This window comes from Zonotrichia albicollis, chromosome 2, assembly GCF_047830755.1.
Source record: "Zonotrichia albicollis isolate bZonAlb1 chromosome 2, bZonAlb1.hap1, whole genome shotgun sequence".
NCBI classification, from domain to species: domain Eukaryota; kingdom Metazoa; phylum Chordata; class Aves; order Passeriformes; family Passerellidae; genus Zonotrichia; species Zonotrichia albicollis.
The window spans coordinates 96,334,097-96,355,032 of record NC_133820.1 but is presented as its reverse complement, the minus strand read 5'-3'; the positions used below and the strand labels follow the sequence as shown (position 1 = coordinate 96,355,032).

The following is a 20,936-nucleotide window of genomic DNA, read 5'->3' as shown; positions in this document are numbered from 1 at the left end:
TAGGACAATTATTCTGTAAAGTTCACTATGCAACTTCATCAATATACCTCACTTTTGAGATGCACTTTATATACAAAACTAAATTCAGATGTCTGCTAATGTTTGCAGAAGTTTTTCTGCCTATCTTTTGTGCCCTCTTTTTTACCCTTCTTATTCTAATAAAACTTGATCTCTCTCTGTAATATGGAGTGAAATATTTGGTTTTTCCTTTCTGTGATGTTGTTTTATTGGTTCTCAGTAGTAATTCGTAACTTAAGAAATGGATCTCTTGTGGGTTTTTTCCTATTGTTTTCCTCTGTGAAAAGGTTTGCCATACCTTAAATGTTTTCTCCAAGAACTGACATAGTAATAGGTATTGTGGATAAATTACTGTAGGCAAGAAAACTGTATGGGTAAAAGATGTTCACAGCTAACTTTATTTAATGCCTTAATTGATTTGTTTTTCTTCACTACAATAAGACATGGCAGTTATTTTATTTACATTCATGCATTCTGCTTGAACACAGATTTATCGTTATTATTTATATACAACCAACAATATTTTCTTCATTAACTTTCCTTTTCTAAAGACCATCTGAAATACCTTAACTATAATAAATACTATTTTCTTCTGAAAAAGGCAATAAAAAGCTTAATTTGTATGATATAAGAAACTTGGTTCTTTCCTGCAGGTTAAGTCAGATGCCATTCCATGTGTTTGAGGTCCTCAGCTTATAGCCAGCAACAGGTTTAACATAAAACATGTGGTGCTATCCTGGTACTTGCTGACAAAATTAAGCTCAAAGGTCTTATTGTTTCCATACAGAAGTTTTCTGAAACAGCGTCCATTTCTAAAATGCGCCAAAACCATCAAGTGTGGAAGAAAAATAAACTATTCAGCAGCAAGACTGACAGGTCGTTTATTTCACATCCTCTTGAGGAGATCAGTTTCTTCTCCTGGAACAGGATGCAGGTTCATGACATGAAAATCTCACTGTTGGGAAAGAGGTTTTTGTATCTGCCAAAAGCAGAACTGCTGATTATCACCTTCACCCTGGCTGTGCCGTCTTCAGGCATGACCTCTACTTCCTGAACTGTTGCTTCTTTATAGAGCCAGCTGTAAATGTAAAAGCATATTAGCATCTTAAAAGTATGACACATTGCACAAAATGTGATTCTTGGTCTAGTTTTGAAGGTTCCTATCTAGGTAACACTTTAAAAGATGAAGTGTTTCACTTCACTTCTCTAATGGGGCTATTTTTTGTCAATAGGTCACAAAACATTGATAATTATCTCTGTTATTCTTAACAGAGGTAGCAGATTAAAATCAGTATAATATGATCTGACAACTTTCAGACATGAATGATTAAGTGTTTCATATTTCTCCAAGTCCTTCACATGATTTAAAATTATTTACCTTAGCTGAGGTCCCTCTAAGTTGATATTAACTGTTAGAATTTTCTTCCCTGTTGCTGTCAGTATTTTTTTCTCTATTTCTTGTTTCAGTTCTTCTAAACCATGCCCATGCAGAGCAGAAACAGCTAAAGCATTTTCTTCAGTGGGTTTATACCTGAAAGAAAATGAATTGCTAGCACATTTGTTCATGAAGATTAGGTTGTGAAAATATTCCGAGCACGGACAATTTAACTGAGTTACTTTGTACTGACACCTTCTACAGAGGCCACTTCTTGTATGACTCAAGTGATTTCTTTTGTAATTAAAAGATAATTAATTCTTTTTCAGACCATAGTTACATATGTAAAAGACTGAGAAACACTATTAAATACATTCTGAAGTGTGGGATCTCTTTTCTACACTAAGAATGAAAAAGATCCCGGAACATAAGAAATGTTTAAGTACACTTAGCATCTCCTGCTTACCTTTCTGTCAAATCCACTTTGTTATGAACTTCTACCATTGAGTCCAGTAAATGGCTAGGAAGATTGAGATTCCTCAGAACGGACAGAACAGTGGCTTTCTGGAGGATGGTTTCTGGATGAGTAATATCCCTCACATGAACTATCAGATCCTGGCAAAGATCAATATACAATACCATTTACCAGGTTGTAGAGACTGTATACCATTTTTGCATTGCTAATTAATGTAAAATACTTTCCTATCCATTTGGTAATACACTGGCAGATTACCACTGTAAAATTAACTACTAAAACAGTATTAATCTACTGTTTTTTAGACCATGATGGAAGAAAATCTGCAGCAGCTTAGCCTTCCACCTCTAGTAAGTACAAATTGCCTCCCACAAACCTGAAGCAAATGTTGTCAATCAAGCTAGTCACAGAATCAGATTTCAAATAATAGCTGATCCATTTTGTTCAAAGCCAAGGCTTTGTAACAGTAAGGCTTCAAAACCACTGGAGATTAAAAAGAATGGTCTCTGAAAAAAGCTTTCAGAAGAGTAATGGCTGCAAAACTGTTTCAAAAACAGAGGGGAAAAAACCTCCCTGTTACTTGTAATTCTATTTTTACATTCAAAATATAGAATACTATCCTTCTGCTTAGCTCCCAGGATACTATTACTGATGCTGAACTAAAAAGCTTTATACAAAATGTACCAGGTTCAAGTATATATATAATGTTTGCCATAATAAAAACCAAGCAACCAAACTCAACATTTGCATTCAAATAGTTTCATCATCTTTGCTTGAGACATTGATTTTTACTTCTGAAAAATAAATAGAAGTAAATGACAAACAGGATGGTTTCAGCCAGGTTTTGAAAGCCCTGCTATTACATGGTTAAGTGTAATCTTTAGCAGCATTCTGGCATCTAGCTACCACTAAATTTCATTACCTTTCATAACACAGGGTTTTTGTTTAAATATCTGTGTGTATGTATGCAGCTTTACACTTTGTTATAGCACAGGAAAACAAACTTTAATGAGAAAATAATTGCTAAAGTACATTTATATTTATTACATGCTGCCTGCATCACATCACAATCACCCACTTGTAGACTAAAAGCAACCTTAAGTTAAAACTAGGTAATTTCAGATGCTTTAATTCATTTTTAACTCCCAGGAAAGCTAGCCTTGACTCACTTGGATGCATTGTTCAGATATTTTATCAGAAAAATCTGGTTTATCTGGTTTAAGTATCATGGATATGGATGGACACATATACTCCAAATAAGCCCTTTCTGAAATCCCTTCGTAGTTGTATGTTTTACATAAGTAAAGCATCAGAAAATTAGTTTATTTTAAGATATTTACATCATTATCTCAGGAGTTTACTTTAGTCAGCCAGATACTTTGCTAAGAACAGCATGTCAATTAATTTCCCCTATTTTGAAGGGGTGAGGATTATCTAAAATGGAATTCTTTGATTTCCCAATTCTTATAGTTGACTACTTACTGAGTAAGCCACTTCTTCTAGTGTAGCTGAAAATGACTCAACCAGATTATGTGGAAGATCAGTCAGAAACCCAATGGTGTCAACATAAATAACTGGCATATGTGAGGGCAGATAGCCAGCATGGGCTGTAATATCCAGAGTGGCAAACAGCTGATCTCTGGGTTGAAGTCCTGCTTCCCCAGTCAAGGCTTTGATCAAAGTAGTTTTTCCTAATTAAATAAAAAAGGACAGTATTTTAATGGCTTGTTCCAAGTAAAATTTAACTTGCAAGGCTCAGGTGAAATGTATGATGTAACATATGTTTTTACATCTACTTGAGTTGTTTAATTGTAGCTTGTCATCAGTTATCTATATGATGTTAGGAAATGCAAAGACAGTCTTACATTTTATAACCTGGAATTGGGTTTAAGGTCACATATGTAATCACATACTGGTATGTACAGCTGTGCTGTGAAATCACAAGATGATCAAAGACTCATTTGACCTCATTTGATCTACCTACATCTCTCACCTGTAAGACTCTCTGAAGAGCACTGCCATGACAGCATTGGGAAGCATGCACTTACACACTCCTCAGTGCTTCTGTTGTCAAATGAAATAATTTATTTGCTAAATTAAAAAAAATAAAGATAAGTGCTAATAATATATACCTTATTAGGCTGAGGCCTTTATTGGGCATTTCCTCATGAACACAATAATAGAGACATTTATTTGACTCAATGAATAGTTCATATAATTAGTCATTAAAGTGCTCAGTATATAGCCTAATTAAAGTATTTCAATTATGTGTATGCCAAACTGTTTTATCTATATCTATCTATATCTATATCTATATCTATATCTATATCTATATCTATATCTATATCTATCATCTATCTTCAGTTGGAAAAGTATGGAAGTATGACATTTAAGAAAAACATACAGTATAATCCAAATCTTTGAGTGCAAGATAGTTTTGTTTTTTTAAAGAAGTTGAGTAAGAAAATGAAATTGTCTTAAGATAATCCAACCTGAAAAAAGTTTCTAGTCCAATGTCTATTTCAGCCTTGAGTAAGAATTCACTTGTGTAAGCTAAAAAACCACACCAAACCAAAAAAAGCAGGAAAAAAAACTCTTTAGCTTTATTTAGCTTCTCCTAGGAACACATCTCAGAGTGCTACACATAATCCATGAAAAGCTACAGTGCTCCTTAAGCAGGTTTCTCAGATCAATAGCCAACTCTTGTCTTCCTATGCCTCAAGTCCTCATGGTGATCTAAACACCCGTATACTTTTATGTGCCCATTCTGATCAAGTAGTAGAGATTCATATAAAGGGACAATAACAGTGCAGTCTTTAGCACTGTATATAAAATATTTCTGACACAATAGGTGCTAGGCATTTCTCCAAAACATGTCTTGGAGACTGAAAAAACCAAGCAGCTTAATTTGCTTTCCTAACTACGTCCTAGCTGAAAAATATTCATTACACAATTAGAAAAAACTAATTAAAATATGAAGCCTATACACACACAAATGAGAATCTGGCTAGAATGCCTAATTAAAAACTAGACAATATAAGCTCTTTTGTGTGATGATTTCAGGAGGTTTTGCTTACCACAGTTGGTATAGCCCATTACTGAGACCATTGGGAACTCGCATTTTCTGCGCTGAGTTCTAAGTAAAGCCCTTTTTCTCCTTAGTTTCTCCAGGGCATTCCTGATTTTAAGTTCCCTTTCTTTTAAGACACGATTCTGTGTTTCTAGGAATGTTTCACCTGAAAAATACAAATGAGTAATTGGCAGAACAGCTTACAAGAGAAACTGTATAGCAAGTGATGTATTCGGAAATCAAGTGAGCTAGCACTAGGGCAGTGAGGTTAAAAGTAAGCCATTAAAACTATGTATTCTTGCCTAAAAAAGTGAATAAGTAATTATGAAACATATGCTTACCACTCTGAAACATCCATGTACACTTATGAAAAATCCCTGTGGCAGGCAAATAGTTTATCCTTCACCAGTTACTGACCAAAAAACTTGACCAGCACAGACCCAAACCTTATTATTTAACTTACTTTCTGATAGATTTTTGTACATTTGTTTAATTAGACACAGAACACTGTTTTTCCTCCTGACCTCCTCCAAATAAAATAAGATGCAACTAAATTTTTTTTTTTTTTGAGAAAAATTCCTCTAAATCATGAGATTATTTAGACTTTACCTGAGCCCATGATGTATCTTGAACCTCCTCTCTGCTGATCTCGCTGAGACACCTCGTTTTTCAGATTTGACCTGGCAGCAGAGTAACAGTTAACTGGAAGCCATTTTTTTAAATCCAGTTATACCAAAATACCTAAAAATTGTGAAGCAGTAGTGTTATTCTGATAGTACAAATAAAACCACCAAATGACTGAGTTGTAAATAAAACCTGCTCATGGCAAGAAGCCTGGAGAAAAAAAATTTAATTTTCTGGCTCAACTGTAGCTTGAAAAAGCCTACAACTCTCTTGTTAAATTGAAATTGCTATTCTGAAATTTCAAAGAGCCAAATAAAAATCTAAAATATCCACATAACTCACACCAACTGCCATGTACACATTTCTATGCCACAGAATGCAGAAATATGGAAAATTGAAATACAAATTATTTTTCCTTGTTTATAGCTTTCCTTATTACACTCAACAATTTTATATATGGGATATACATATCCAATTCCTACATATTCTTGCAATCCATCTTGTGTCTTAGAAAGAACCGGGACCTTTTCATGAAAAATACATTTTGTAAGATTATTGAACACATTCTGGTTTTGCCTGTCAGCACTGCAGAAGCTTAAAATAATGGCATTCTAGTAAATAATTCTGTGCTCTAATCAATCATTGAACACCCAATGTATTTTTTCTTTACAGTAAATGTTGCTGGCTTTTGTTACTGTAAAGAAATAGTCACTAAACCACGTAGATATGAGTATGTGATGTGCACAGCCCAGGTACCTGAGAAGTGGAATTTCAGCCAGTGCTACCTGCAGTTTTGCTTCTTTCGTCCGCGCATTGCAGCGAAAAATGTGAAGCACCACAGTGTATCTGTCAAAGACTGGCACGCCCCAGGCACCTTCCAGCTCTTTCTTTAGCCATGCAAGACAAAATAATCAACATGTCTTCTGTCCCCCACGGAATCTCTAGATCAATTCCTACATAGCAAGTGCAGTTAGTTAGCTGATGGACACTTGCACTCAGAGGAACTCAGGATTCCACTGCAATGGATGGGCAATCATTATAAGCATGCAAAGCCAAAATTTGGTGGACCAGAAAGAGAGGAGTTAAAGCGAATTTAGAGAGTAGAACTTTATGTCTAGGCCCATCAAATTCAGTGAGAATCCTTCCACTGCCCTTCATGGATTCTTGCAACAAGTCTTACAGCATATCTCAGAATCAAGAACGTCAGTAGTTAAATCCTTGTAAAAAATAATTATGAAATAGTGGAATGGGAATGGCTAGGGATAACATAGGAAAATAAAAATGATTACTAAAACTTGTAAACAAATAGAGAGGAATGCAGGAAAATTATTTCAATGAAACACTCAATAAACCCAACCAACCTAAACCCCTCATCCTTGCTCTAATTCAGCAAAAGACACTTAAAATATGCAGCAGTTTCCTTATGCCATCTCTAAAATCCAGAATGCTTGTATATGTGTTCTCAAATACTTGCCTGAATGAACCCTGTTTAATTTTGTCTTAAGATCTATATTCGTGAAAAGAAAACAATTTTTAACAAATCTAGTACTGAAAGAATTCAACTGTAAAATAAACAGTTTTCCTAAAAACTAGGAAATTTAAGTGAAACATTTTCAACTTCCCTTTCATCAACAAATGGAAGCACTTGAATAACCACCTGTTAGAGATATTTGTCATCACTTCATTTTATAATCAGGGAAATAATTTGAAACCACCAGCAAAGCATTAATATTTGCTTCTAAAGTTTGCATACACTTTACACCCTGCAAGATGCTGCACATACTAAAAACCCAAAAAAGTTTTTATTTCAGTTTGCCCATGAATATCTGTAGTTCATGTACCAATTGTGCTGCACCCCTCAATGCTTCTTTTTAAGGGCTAGGAATGAAAGTTTAAGTATTTGAAACATTCAACTATAAGCTTGCTCTGAATTTACACCTCATATTCAAAATACAATTCAGCATCCACAGCATAGGGAAAAAAATATGCTATCTATTATAAATATAGAAACTTGAGCACATAGCTAATCCAAAATATTGACATTCTTCCTAACAAAATCTTTGTTAACACCCTAATTTTGTAAAAAACACCTTGAGTAACGTTTTCAACATTTTAAAAAGGGCTAGTGTCAAATGTGGGAGCAGAGTCTATAAAAATTGTAGTAAGCTGCTAGAAAATTTCATGCACATGCTGGAAACATATATCAACTGGACAAATGCAATAGGTATTAAGACTCTTTTCAATAAAACTCAGTCCTGGTGCTTCATATATTAACATTTGCAAATTCAGAATCTTAACCAACCGCTTCTCCTAGCATCAACAGCATCCAAACAACAGTGATGCAAAGAATATGATTTGATATTATGTTTAATTACCTTTGTTAGTGAAGATATTCTTTCCACATTCAAGAAGACAGCTGTCACATGGGGCAATTTTTTAATCTTTTCTAAAAGATGGATAATGATTGCAAAATACAGTGTTAAATGTCAATTCTCTTTTTAAAATGCCCAGACTATAAACCATTTTGCACTGAGCAGAATGCTCATAAAACATGAAATGGCACCATCGTCTTTGTTCGTAGAGCAGTTTTAATTGCTACTTTAGTACTGTGCCAAGAACAGCACCAGTTTCACTTATGTCAATCACATAAAGTTACAGACTAAGTTAACTCACACATTTTCAGTGACCAGGGTTTATGTCTATTCTGCATTGCTTTTGTAACCTTAAAAATTCTTTCAAGTTTGCCTGGAAACCTGCATGATGGATAAACAAAATTCTCCCTCTCTTCAGCTTTCACACCTATCCTTGAACAGTTTGTCTGCAAAAGTCTTTCATTTAGAGTGATGCGGTGCTGAAAGATCTCAGTCCTTACCTGTCAAAACCTGAAAGTTTCCTTTGCCGAAAACAAACTTCTTGTTGGGATTTTTTGTAGGAATAATTATTTTATCTAAAACAGTCCAGTTCTGAAGAGTATCTACAAGAGCAACGGCTTCGGCAATCTGTAATTCAGCTTCAGGAACATAACAATAACAGAAAAAAGAAACAAATATTACAATGTACCATCAGAACTCTGCTCAGATCTCCAATAACTACAGTACTTTTAACCTCCAGCACAAGAAGGAAAGTGTCTTACCTCTAATCAGAGTAATTGAACAGTTTGATGCAATTTTATCACACAAAGCATCTTTCTTTCAGTATAAATTATTTCTGTGGTTGTTGGCTTAGGAGAATTTTTAATTGTATTGTCAGGAAAGAAATCACCAAGCTTTTTTCTGCAACAAGTGAAAGGAATAACTAGCTGGAAATCTATTATTTCAGATGAGCACAAAGCCACACAATTAACACTTTGGTGTTTTGCAGCAATAATTTGGGAATTACTAATACAGCATATCCTGCTGCTAACTTCACAGCCACTTAAAGGACTTAAACTGGTTTGTGACTTCCTAAAACCAGTAGATTTGAATACTGTAGTCTGGTTCATCAATTACTTTTGAGTTTTTACCATCTACACTGCAAAGCAATGATTTCTGAGGACTTTGTGAAATCACGAAGACTACACAAGAATATCAGATCAGCAACTCTAGTCTTGATACGCCAAACGTTTCCTTTTTGGAACAAATTTGTAAAGTTTCCCTAGACAGCAAAACAAAATTTATATACTAAATAGGTTACATTGATCCAAGAGGTAACATATTTTTAAAGATAATCATGATCCACTTTTTCCTCATATTGTTCATACTTTTTTGTAAAATACACAGATTTCCTATTGTATCTGTGGTGCTCCAAAAATCATTCCAAAACATTAGTTCAGATTTCAGGCTCTAAGGAGGGCCTAAATAAATGGAGAAGGACCACTGCTATTCTTCTGTATGTTTGGACAGAAAGGTGTCTTTATATTTTACCTACTTTTCAGTTGTAAAATTACGTCACTTACATCAATTCTGCAAAGGTTAAAAGCTTTAATCTGCAATGTGAGAATTTGTTAGAATTAGCAGCACTAATAAAACTAAACATGATTTAGGCTTATCACATAATAAATTGGAATAAAATAATAAGTATAAACAAAGCGTCTCTTGCCATCCAGAAGAACACTGACAGGCGCAAGAAGTGGGCCCATGGAAAACTAGTGATGATCAACAAGTGCAAGGTCCTGCATCTGGGTCAGGGCAAGCCCCCAGGATAGGCTGAGGGATGGACAGACGACAGCAGCCCTGCTGAGAGGGACTCGGGGCCGTTGGTGGATGAGAAACTGGACATGACCCAGCACTGTGCTTGCAGCCCAGAGAGCCAAACATGTCCTGGGCTGCATCCAAAGCAAAGCAGGGCAAGGGAGGGGATTCTGTCCCTTTGCTCTGCTCTGGTGACCCCACCTGCAGTGCTGCACCCAGCTCTGGGGTCCCAGCACAAGGGAGTCACGGACCTGTTGGAGCAGGTCCAGAGGAGTGCCACAGAGATGACCAGACAGGTGGAACCTCTCCTATGAGAAAAGTCTGGGAGAGTTGGTGCTGTCCAGCTTGTAGAAGGTTCCTGGAAAGACTTTTTTACAGCCTTTTAGTAGGTAAAAGGGGTTTATAAGAAAGATGGGGACAGACTTTTTAGCAGGACCTGTTGCAATAAAATGGGGCAGTGGTTTTAAACCAAGAGATTCGATTTAGATTTGATATAAAGAAGTTTTCTACAATAAGAGTGGTGAAACACTGGAATAGATTGGCCAGAGAGGTGGAGGTCCTGTAAACTTTCCCTGTGAACATTCAGGCCAGATTAGACAGGGCTCTCAACAAGCTCCAGTGGAAGATGTCCTGTATCATTACAGGGGTCAGACGAGATGACCTTCAGAGGTTTCCTCCAACCCAAACCACTCTATGTAAATAAAAAGCTAACTTACAAGATGCTTTAATCCTTTACATTGCAACCTTCTAACTAGAGAAGTGTTCAAAGAGAAGCATCAAGTTCATAATGTATCTTAATTGTGTGTGATTAATGCTTATACATTAGCTAGTTATGATTTCTGAGAGAAACCTAATAGTAGTCCTAAAAAAAAGTCCTTACAGAGGAATTATTGGTGCATCACTAGGTAACTGCATAAAAGCACTTAAGTCCCCGGGAGGATTTATTCAGGACTTGATCTTCAGCGCACTCTCTTCTCTGGACAGGAGGGTATTGCTGCTCTCCAGCCAACTTCTGGGCAGCCCTAAGGCCAAAGGACTCCAGCCCACCTGGGCAGGCAGCAGGGCTGAGGGCAATTAGTGCTGTGCTAATAAGGGGGACACCGACTGCTTCCCTGACCAAAATACAGTCAGCGTGGTTTGCAAGTCGAAGCACAGGCCTGCCAGCACTCACTAACAGCTCCTTGTCTTTTAAAAAGTTGTCAAAGAAGGAGAGAACGACCGAGACCTTCCATCCAAGCTTGTCCTTTGCAAGCCGCACGTCGCGGTTTCACCGCTGTGACACGGGGCCACTTCACGCTAGCGGCACAGGCTCAAAATCAGTTGGGCTGGAAAAGACCTCTGAGATCACCGAGTCCAACCTGTGACCAGACACCAGCATGTCAATAGCCCACGGCACTCAGTACTACCGCCAGTGTATTCTCACACACGCCCAGGCACAGACACTGCACCGCCTCCCAGGGCAGTCCATCCGACCCCCGATGTACGGCTCCCTGCGAGCCCGCCCGCCCCCGCAGCCCCGCACCCGTGGTGAGCGGCGACTTCTGCGGGCCCCACTTCACCGCGGGGTGCACGACGGCAACGCGCTGGGCGCCGGGCCCCGGGGCCAGCGGAGACGGGCCCAGCAGCTCCTCCAGGGCCGCCTCATCCTCCTCCTCCTCCTCCTCTTCTTCTTTTTCTTCATCCCCGCCGGCGCCCGCCGCTCCGTTCCAGGGCGCTCCGCCGCCCGTGCCCGGCGGGCGCAGGGGGGCCCGGAGCGGGGCGGCGGCGCTGAGCGGGCGGGCGGGCAGCGGGCGGCACCGGGGCGCGCCCAGAGCCGCCGCCGCCCGCCGGCAGCGCAGCAGCAGCGACCACGAGAGGCGGCCGGGCCCCATCGGCACCGCCGGGCCCGGGGCGGCGGGCAGGGACCGTCAGCGGCCGCGTCTTTCCGGCCGCTGCGGAAGCGCCGCCGCCGCCCATGTGACAGCGCTGCCCGCCCCTGCCGGGCCCAGCGGCCGCCGTGATTGACGCCGGGCCCGGGCCCGCCGCGCTGGGCAGCGCCAGCGAGGGACTGCGCGGTTGTCGGTAGGTTTCATTTCTTTCTGTTTCATACTCCTCTGCACCTGGGCGGGGGATGGAGCGGGGGCTGTTTCTGGCCTGGTTTGCATGGAATTAAGTCTCTTTGTGTGCCTTTCTTGACAGTTTTTCGGCCGCTGTTCCGCCCGCAGAAGCCGAAGGGTTGTTAAGTTTTTAGCACTGTCGATTTCGGTGAAGTTTCTAAAGGAGGTCGTGACAGGTTGTTTGTGCTGCTGAAATAATGTAGCGGAAATGATAGCGGAGCCCAACGCAGCCAGTACCCTTCCCAGCCAAAAGTAAGACCTGGCACAGCTTGCCTGTAAAATCTGTGGGTAAATTCGGGTGCTGTCCCTCGGGTTTGTGTGCAGATACCGCGTCAATCTGTGGTGTGTCACCTTGGGGGAAAGGGGAAAAAGGGGGTTTGCTCTGCATTGTGCTTTGTTACTAATATCTTCATTTTATTTCCTTTCGTGTACTATTTAGCATCTCCTTAATGTAGTGTTTTATGCTGTTTGACAGGGAGCTTGGCTTTGCAAGCTTTTCTGTTCCTTATTCACTACAGTGCCTATGTGTACCCTACCTTGCAAAAAAAAAAAAAAAAAAAGGTGCTAAGTAATCTGCAAGCTTCCTGTAGGCGTTGAAGGGGGCATTGCTTCTGTATATTTTGTATTGTTTTTATCAGGGAGCCATTATGACTTCTTCCTTTTATAATGTATTTCTAAGTCGTTTTTTGAGATGAGATAAAGTATTCATATAATTATTTACGCAATGGCAACTAGAAGTTCCACTAGAATAAATATAAATAAATAAAAGGTAAAGTTACAACATTTGGGCATTTCTTGTTTGGTTTCAAAGAGTGAAACTTCTTAGATGTCCACAGTTGTGTGCTTTGAACTCATTGCAGCCTGGTCTTTTCTGATCCTGTCATGTTCTGGGCCTGTTTGCTCCTTGTGCTTTGCTTCATTATGCTCTAATGGAAGCTGAGAGTTGTAGCCCATGATGACATGTATAGCTTCCCATATGTCCATTCCAGTATGTTTCATCTGAAACCAGCCTTTTACCTTCAGGGATGTTAGGCAGGTACATGACAGTTGCTTATTGGAGCTCCTTATATTGGTTCTAATAGATGAAGCAGTTGTTTTGAAATTTATAATTTAAAAAATTTACAGGTAGGATTCTTTCAGTAGCACAGATTAATTGCTCCTTTTACACAACAAAAGGAATACATTGCCTCTTTGGTAAAGAGGTAGTTTTCTTTTCAAGTGTGAGTCACCAGATCTATTCTAAATGTTTATAAGATAAGAAAACTGAATTCAGACGTTATCACAGTAATATTGTGTCTGAGGATTAGATGTGGGACTTGGCTTCCTTCATGCTTAAAGTGTTTGATAATACTTCAAGTGCTAGTGAAAGGACAACATTGTGGCAGGAACACAAGGTAAAAACGAGTTTCTGAGCCATACATAACAGAGTATAAAGGTGGAAATAGAAATGGCCTTCTGCTTATGCTTTCTTAATGGTTGCTGATGGAAGCAACTAAATGGCTGAGAGCTGTTTCTTCCAGTGCATGAAGCAGTGAATGTATGCATGCAAAGTGCTCAACATAGTGTAGAATAACAAAGAGAGGGAAAAAAAACCAATAGCTAGTTCAAAATTTGTCAAACCTACCATTGCACTCCTAGAGTTGAGATGTTAAATGGAGATATACATAGGGATCACTGCAGAAGTGACCCCCGTGTCTTCCCCCAGATAGATACAGTAATACTTATGTTTTGCTTAAGAGAATAAGAGGATGTCTTAATTCTTTTAACAGTTTCTTCAACAGAAAAGTAGTTGTGCAAATGAAAGTTCCATTTAAATATCCCATTTAATTGCTCAGTAGTTTCATGGGGTTCAGTTTCTAGGTGCTGGTCTAGTTTCTGCAAATGTTTGTACCTGCCTTACGAATAGCCTAACTGGAAACACCAGTATTAAAGGCTACAAAAAAAAAAAGAAAAAAGAAGAGAGAGAAAGAAAAGAGAAACATGAAAATTAGTAGTACCTGGATTTAAAAACAACCTCTACTTTTATGTAAGTTGTCTGTTGTTGCCCAGGGCTTCCTGAGGCATAGCTATGTGCTGCAGTGCACTGATAACCAAAACAGTTCAGAAACTAAATGGCTTTTTAATACTAGTATTTAGTGCTTAGTTATATTTCTTGAGTGCTTAAGATAGATGTTTAGTTGCATGTCTAACAGTTATTGTAAAAGGTTTCACCCCAGATATGTTTTATTTGGACCAGACCGACAGCTCCCTCCTACACTGAGGGAACTGTAGGTCTGTGATCTTCCCACTCTTGGAGGTTTTGCTGAGCTTTGGTAACATGCTGCTCCATATGCCTTTTCCTTACTTGGGCCTCTTTTGCTACAAGTACATTTTGTCTGGCATAAGAAATCAAACAAGTAGCACAAGGCCAATAGATACTGTCCAGGGAGCTGTCCTTCAGAATGTTCTTGGGAAGGAGAGGTGTGAATTAAACCTTCAAAGAAGTATGTTCTACACAGAGATACTAAAAGCAGTACGTGATCAGACAAGTCCTTGACGGAGCTGTCCTGTGGCAGTTCTGATTTTTGAATTATTTAAATGTTTTAAACCAACTTGGACTCAAATATAGTTGCTATAATCAAATGCAGTGTATTTATTTTCTTTCTGGGATGGAGTAAGTTGCTAAATAGTACTTGTAAACACTTGAGAAAAGGTTTTCAAGGTGTGTTGAGTGTTATGTTGAGGTACAATGCAGAAACTGGTAACCCGTGTTACTGCAGTGCTGGCTGGCACCTGAGTTGCAGCTTGTGTAAAACAGTACAAGTAAAAACCTGTTAGTCCAGCCCCACAGTGATGCATTCTGCTTTGAAATCAAGAGTGGAAGGATTTAATCACATAGGAGAAACAGCTCCTTGCCAAACATGTTTGGATTCTTTTTGGTTTTGTGGTCTGTAGAAGGATCTGAGAAGACCAAACTGGCATCAGAGAAGCCATGCATATTGCTGTCCCTTGCTGTTTGTTCTTTTCATCTGGGAAGTCTCTGGTAGTACTTGGGCTACTCAATCTCTGTGGCTTGCACTTTTAAATCAAAGAAGACAATTGAAAAATTTGTGAATGATTTCTTGTAGAATACTGACTGAGCTGGGAGCTATAGTTTATCCCACTCTTCACATGCAGAAGTCCACACAGTTGGTATAAGGATTGGTTAATCCTGAATTATTTTCTTTCCTTCCATCTATCAAACACTTTGGCATGTTTTGAACTTTTCTGTAGCAAATAATAAACGGAATTTAACTTTGATTTCTCTGTAGAGAAGGTAAGCATATGCATAATTGTATTTAGAAATTTTATATATTTTGGTGCAATTTTATTTTTCTATAGAATTTTTATAGGAATCTTTGGAAGTCTCATTCTACATCAATTCTTGAAGTGTCTCAGTAGATCAAAAAAGTAAACAGAGACATGTTTAAATAAAACTTGTCTGCTCTTACCAACAAAATAATATTGGGACCTTGGTCCCAACAGTTGATACTATTCGGTCTCAGAATTTGTTTGCAAAACAATTGTGGGAAGAAGAATGATAAAAATGCTTATCTGGCATTGATAAACCTAGGTGGAGTTGAGCTGGCTCTGCATCCGTAGAACAGTTAATTCTCCATCTGTGTTTGCCCACACTGGATACTGGAGAGTTGACTGTATCTGATAGTGTAACACACTGGATTTTTGTTTGTAAAGTGGTCACTTGTGTTAGTACACGCTCTTGTTGCAGTAGTATCATGAAAACAGAAGTTATTGTACACTCTCATATTTACTTTCTTTCTGTGCCTTCCTGTAGTACAAGTCAACTGGCTTCATGTCCTGGCCACTGTAGTTTAAAGGAGGCCATTGCAGCCAGCTTCCAGTACTGGACCTGCTGCACAAGTGGCATCCAGCTCGTCTACTCAAACATGACCTTTGGCAAAGCACATTGTTAGCATTGGGAATGATGAAAAATGGCATGGTTTCATTGCAGATAAATGTATGGCTTCAGATCTCCCAGAAGGTGCATCTTTCTTTATACAATTGTTCCTCCATGATATTAGCAGTGACTTGAAAATGAAGTTTTTTATGTGTCTTTTTTCTTTAGCATGTTTAATAAACAAAGTAAACCAGTTTCTTCTTCTCATTTTAAAATGTCAACACATCAAATGTAGCTGCTTTGTTTAGCTTAGGGCACCCACAGAGTGAATGCCTACTTATGTTACTGGTTCATGGTGCAAAGCTCTTAAGTCAACAAAGGCTGCATTAAGTCAACATCAGCTTTCTGTTTCATTTACTTACTTTATACTTCCTTGATACCTTTGATAACTTTGCTGGTTTTCTAATTATCTGCATATCTTACAGGAAAGCCAGTAGTCTGAAAAAGGCCCCAAATTTCTGTTGTACTTTTAAAGTTAGCTGTTTGGTGTTTAGTGAAAAAATGTCACCAGCTCCAAACAACAAATTAAAAATCCTAAAATGCATGTATTTGCTTTTCTTCTGGCTTTGTCCTGAAGTGTGTAGTTCTGAGTGCTTGCTGCTAACTCCTTCAATATGTTTATTGCACCTTAGAGAGAATGCTGTCCATGATGAGACTGTGCCCGAGTCTCCTGCTCAGAATGGCACCTGTGTGAGAAATGGCAACCTGAAAACACCAGTAAGTTAATTCTAAAACTTTTAAAAAAGTTTTAATTCTTTTAAATTGTGGAGTTTATTTTGTGTCTCATTCAGTTGTTACAAAATTGAGTACTGCATGCAGCAATCACAATGCATCTAAAAGCTGGTCACTGGATACAGCTTGACCCTAAAATTCCATTGGCAGCAAAGCCTCAATGCTGGCTTTTGAGTGGTCAGTTCATTTCAGCATGGCTCTTCCTTTGTGTGCAGCTGTTGTTAATTTGCAGGTAGTCAGTTTAACCTGTGAGGGAAAAGATGCAGAAGAGCTTCTGTGCTTGCTTTCTGTTATTCAGAAATTACAGCTGCCACTGAAAACTGCCTTCTGCGTAGTGTGCAACTGTACAAAAACTTCTTTCCTGTTACATCTTCCTATGTTTATGACTCATTGTTAAAATGAGTAAAATTCAAACTGGTAAATCCTTACTTTTATTTCCTTTTAGTATGGTCGTATTTGGTAAGGAATTGTTGGGGTCTGTGGGGCATAAAACTGAGCAGCCTGGGGAAGTGTTTACAGTAAGAGTGAAATAAACTGGTGTCTGTGGATGCCTGTTGTGTTTTCTCACACACTGTGTTTGACTCGTTTCAGAGAGAGAAGCGGAAGGTCCGAGAGCAGTGTGAGAACATCAGGAGGAATTCTCCCGCTGGCAGAAGAGTGAGCCAGCTGCAGAATGGAGAAGTGGTTGAGGCAGTTACCTTGTTTGAAGTGGTTAGCATGGGGAAGCAGGCCATGCAGGTATTCCCAGCACTGAGTTCTGAAAGCATTTGCTGGAGGAAGGATTAATAAACAGTGGTCATTTCCATTATTTGTAATGTGGAACATTTAAATTTTGGCTTAGCTGGGGAAGAAACATGTTCGATTGGAAAACTGCTGTGAGTGTGGTGGCTCTTGGAAAGAACATCTTGCAGCTTCAAGAAATTTGTGAAGAGATAGCTGTCAGATGTTTAAAAAGAGGATGGAAATTGTACCTAAACCAGTCTACAATGCCTTAATATACAAAGAGATAATTATTGAAAAAAATGTGGAAGACATTCATCAATAGCAAATTTAGTTGTGCAGAATTCTGAAAAATCAGGTTATCTTTTTTTCCTTTTTTGTCCTTTATTTCATATTTCTTTTTTCCTCCTTTTTTCCCCTTTTTTTCCTTTTTTCCTCCCCTGTGCTTGCCTTGTACTATTAATCCTTTACCTTCATTCCAATGCAGTTTGCCAGCAGCTATAGAATAGGCAGGTTCCCTGTTCATCTCTATAGTTAGCAATTTTCTTCAATGTGAGGAAGCCTACCTCCCCATATTCTTTGAGCACATGTATTATCTTTGTATCTGTGTATGAAAATCTGGAGCCCCACATATTTTTATGTACAGTTATAGATATGTCTCTGGTGAGTAATGTTTGTAAACAAAGAGTGTGTGTGTGTGTGCACATGCATGAAAAGTGCATTTATATTTTGGATGTGAAACCTTCGTGCTACAGCTGGGGTAACTTCAGTAGAGCTTCCTGAAGAGCTTGGCTATGCCAAGCTACGCCAACCATCATGGGAATGTCTTGGAAAGGCAGCAGGGATTGAGTTCTGTTGCTGCTGGAATTTATTAGACCTGTGTGGAGCTACTGGTGGGTTGAAGCCTGGAAAGCTTGTCCCAGGAGACCCATGTCACTTACAGGCTGCAGACTGTACTGCCCTAGAAATGAAATCTGGAGTAGTTTTTTGGCTTATGTTAGTGTGTGAACTGTTTCAAACCTACTGCACAAATCAAGTCCTAGAGAAAAAGAGAACCTCCAGGGTAAATTGCTGGTATGATTTAGTAGTAGTTATTAGATGGTGCAGAGGCTAAATGTGTGTTTGGATTTGTTGTTGTTTGTGTTTATTTATTTGTTTTTAAATTAAATTGTTACCTCAGTGCAATCAAGAACTCAGGAGGACAACTTTTTTATTTTTCTTTATATTACATTTATTAAAACTGTGGTAATTTTCCCTGTTAACAGGAAGCAAAGAATCTGTGAAAAACAGCATTGTCTAAAGCAGTTTAAGACTTGAAAGAGTCTTTTAGAACTACTAGAAATGGAAGAGAATTGCTTGGAGTTTATTCTTGGTTTTGTAATTTAATGGAGATGGAGCAGTGTTATTTTTTATCTTTATTGTGGGTATCTTCAGTGGAGTGTGGCAAACTGTCTTCATCTCTTGACTAATGAGCTTCTTTAATCTGTTCTAGTCTGTAGTAGTTGACTGGGTTGAAGCTTATAAACAAGACAGGAATGTGGCACTTCTGGATCTCATCAACTTCTTCATTCAGTGCTCAGGCTGTCAAGGTAATTTACCTTCTTCACAGCCCTTCCACTGTCTGTGTGTGAGAGGAGTCTGAAGTGTGCTTTTTGAAATGGAGTTTTTCTCTACAGTAAATCATGAACTTATGATCTGTACTGTTTGTTAAGACGAACTCCAGATGGGCAGGCAAAATAGAAAAGAATGCTGCTGGTTAAATTCTTTGTGCTAGCAGCATTCCAGCTCTGAGAGTTGTATTTGAACAAGGTTTGCAAGGTCACGTTTCTGAAGTAGCATGTCACATTGCTTTGGAGAATCCTCACATAGGGACAGTGCTTTTGATGAGTGTTCTAATTAAAATCCAGTGTTTCAGTTTGCATTTGTTTTGTATTTCTTAGTGTCTTTTGTTTTGCTAGTGTCCTTGTTTGAAAATAAGCAGCTAGCAGATTCAGCTCCCTGCTTTGGTGGCTAGAAAAGCAATCTCTTGCCTCATTGCAGTTGCTTTTGCTAGAGAGTTGTGAAGCTGTCTGTTTCATAACAAACACTGAAGCACTGCCTTCTGGGGACAGTCTGCTAGTGAAATGCTTCAGGATGGCAAGTAAGAGATTTAAGAAGACTGTCCTATTAGTTTGAAACTTCTGAGTGTATTTAAGCAGCTAGAAACGTACTTTTTACATATCTCTTTTTTTTCCCCCCTCTAGTTCTTTGACTAATATGCCTTCTCTTATGAGAAATACTTTGGGGTTTTTGACTAGTTTTGACCTGTGGGTAAAATTTTAGTCAATCCTTGAAGTAAATAAATGAACAGAGAAAACAGCCTTTCCAGACAGCACAGAGCAGACTTCTCTAATAGGGATTTCAGTTTTGGTTCATCAATACTTTTTCCTATAAATTAATTTATGTATCTTTTTCAGTGTATGTTGCCTGTACCAGTGTACATACATAAAAGAGAATTCCCCTGTCTTCAGTGTTTCTAAATTTAATAAAGTTCTTACTGTGGTTTGGACTTGATTAATGTTATAGAGTTGTGAGTAATTCTTTTTAAAACACTACTTTTTTTTAGGCATGGTAACAGCAGAGATGTTTCAAAGTTTGTACAAGAAAGATGTCATGCAAAAAATGACAGAGACCTTTGATAAGGTAGGTGCTACTTTAATTTTGCATGTCTTTTTTATATAAACAATAGTCTCTACCTTAATAGCCAACCTGGGTACCACTGCATTAATTTAGTAAAATAAATATAGTTTTTTGCAAGAGAAATTTGTTGTCATAATGGCCCATTTTAGCAGCAGCAGCAGATTTTTTTTTAAGTTAAGTTTTATTTTGAGAGTTTTACTAGGGCTGTCTGACTGTAACGACTTTATAGAGGTAGATATAACCCAGTACTGCAGCAGGTAAATGGCTCCTTTGGTATTTGGTTGATAGGTCCTTTAAAAAATAGTAATATGGATTACTGATGAATTAATTCACATATTTTTAGCTGATATTTTATTTGAAAATGTTCTTTCTGCTTTACTGACAATTATGATTTTTAATAACTGTATTACATCATATGAAAGAAGTAAAATGTGTTTCAGATTTTTAGATAATTGTGAAAACAGTAGTGAGTATTTAATTTCTTGGGGATTGTTAAGAAAGGCACATAGGTTTACAATGCTGTTTCACTGCTTGACTGCTCCTTGACTAATTATGGCAACATTAAATTTTCTGCAGTGCTTTCACAGTTGCTTCCATGCTTTTTTCCCTTATATTTGTCACTTCTGAATTGATTTGTCAAGCAGCAGCCATCAGCCTTGTTTTAATTGAGCATCTCTCAAAGACCAGCTGCTGTAGAAATTCCCACAGAGAATGAATTTGCCAACATGTTTTTCTTCATTTTAGAAGTGTAGTAGCACTTGGGCTAATTTTTTGACAGAAATGAACCTCTATGTGTCTAGCCATATGAATTAGTAGTCTGGCTCTTCTTTGCCAACTAAATTAACCCTGAATAACAGTCATGATAGTGCAGGCACTCTGGCAGATACAGAGATGTGATTACTTTTACCATCAGCCTGGAAATATTGCAGCTCTGTAATCTTTTCACCTGTCCTCATGGGCAAAAAGGCAGGTTCTGCAGTTGCCTTAGAAGCTGTATTCTCTATGCTCTGTAAAGAAAGTTAGTTCTCTCTTATCTTTTCC

At 38.4% G+C, this 20,936-nt stretch overlaps 2 protein-coding genes across 5 annotated transcripts in view; one reads left to right on the top strand and one right to left on the bottom strand.

The window, feature by feature from the left end:
* Window positions 1-389: 389 nt before the first annotated feature.
* On the bottom strand, window positions 390-11,602 carry GTPBP6 (GTP binding protein 6 (putative)). Its single transcript, XM_005486386.2, has 10 exons — window positions 11,254-11,602; window positions 8,435-8,572; window positions 7,938-8,008; window positions 6,319-6,449; window positions 5,548-5,618; window positions 4,946-5,104; window positions 3,351-3,559; window positions 1,860-2,008; window positions 1,397-1,549; window positions 390-1,096 (listed from the first exon to the last, which is right to left on the bottom strand). The coding sequence occupies exons 1-10, from the start codon at window positions 11,600-11,602 to the stop codon at window positions 955-957; spliced, it is 1,572 nt and encodes a 523-aa protein (XP_005486443.2). The 3' UTR covers window positions 390-954.
* Window positions 11,603-11,653: 51 nt separating this feature from the next.
* Window positions 11,654-20,936, top strand: part of LOC102070004 (cohesin subunit SA-2) — a 60,385-nt gene continuing 51,102 nt past the window's right edge. For 3 of the 4 annotated variants that reach the window (XM_026792979.2, XM_074535724.1, XM_014266596.3), the window contains exons 1-6: window positions 11,655-11,792; window positions 11,910-12,079; window positions 16,397-16,481; window positions 17,088-17,234; window positions 18,709-18,805; window positions 19,822-19,898. In XM_026792979.2, the coding sequence (XP_026648780.2) occupies window positions 12,036-12,079; window positions 16,397-16,481; window positions 17,088-17,234; window positions 18,709-18,805; window positions 19,822-19,898 (450 nt within the window). In that variant the 5' untranslated portion in view covers window positions 11,655-11,792; window positions 11,910-12,035. Of the gene's footprint in view, window positions 11,793-11,909; window positions 12,080-16,396; window positions 16,482-17,087; window positions 17,235-18,708; window positions 18,806-19,821; window positions 19,899-20,936 lie in introns of all 4 variants that reach the window. The other variant, XM_074535723.1, reaches the window with a different exon arrangement.

Bases quoted from the DNA above. Each gene is read 5' to 3' on its own strand.
- GTPBP6 (XM_005486386.2), bottom strand. From the start codon at position 11,602: ATGGGGCCCGGCCGCCTCTCGTGGTCGCTGCTGCTGCGCTGCCGGCGG. The intron at 8,573-11,253 runs GTGCGGGGCTGC...ATGTTCCTGAAG, and splicing joins GAAGTCGCCGCTCACCACGG to CTGAATTACAGATTGCCGAA. The intron at 6,450-7,937 runs GTAATTAAACAT...GCATGGCTAAAG, and splicing joins GAATATCTTCACTAACAAAG to AAAGAGCTGGAAGGTGCCTG.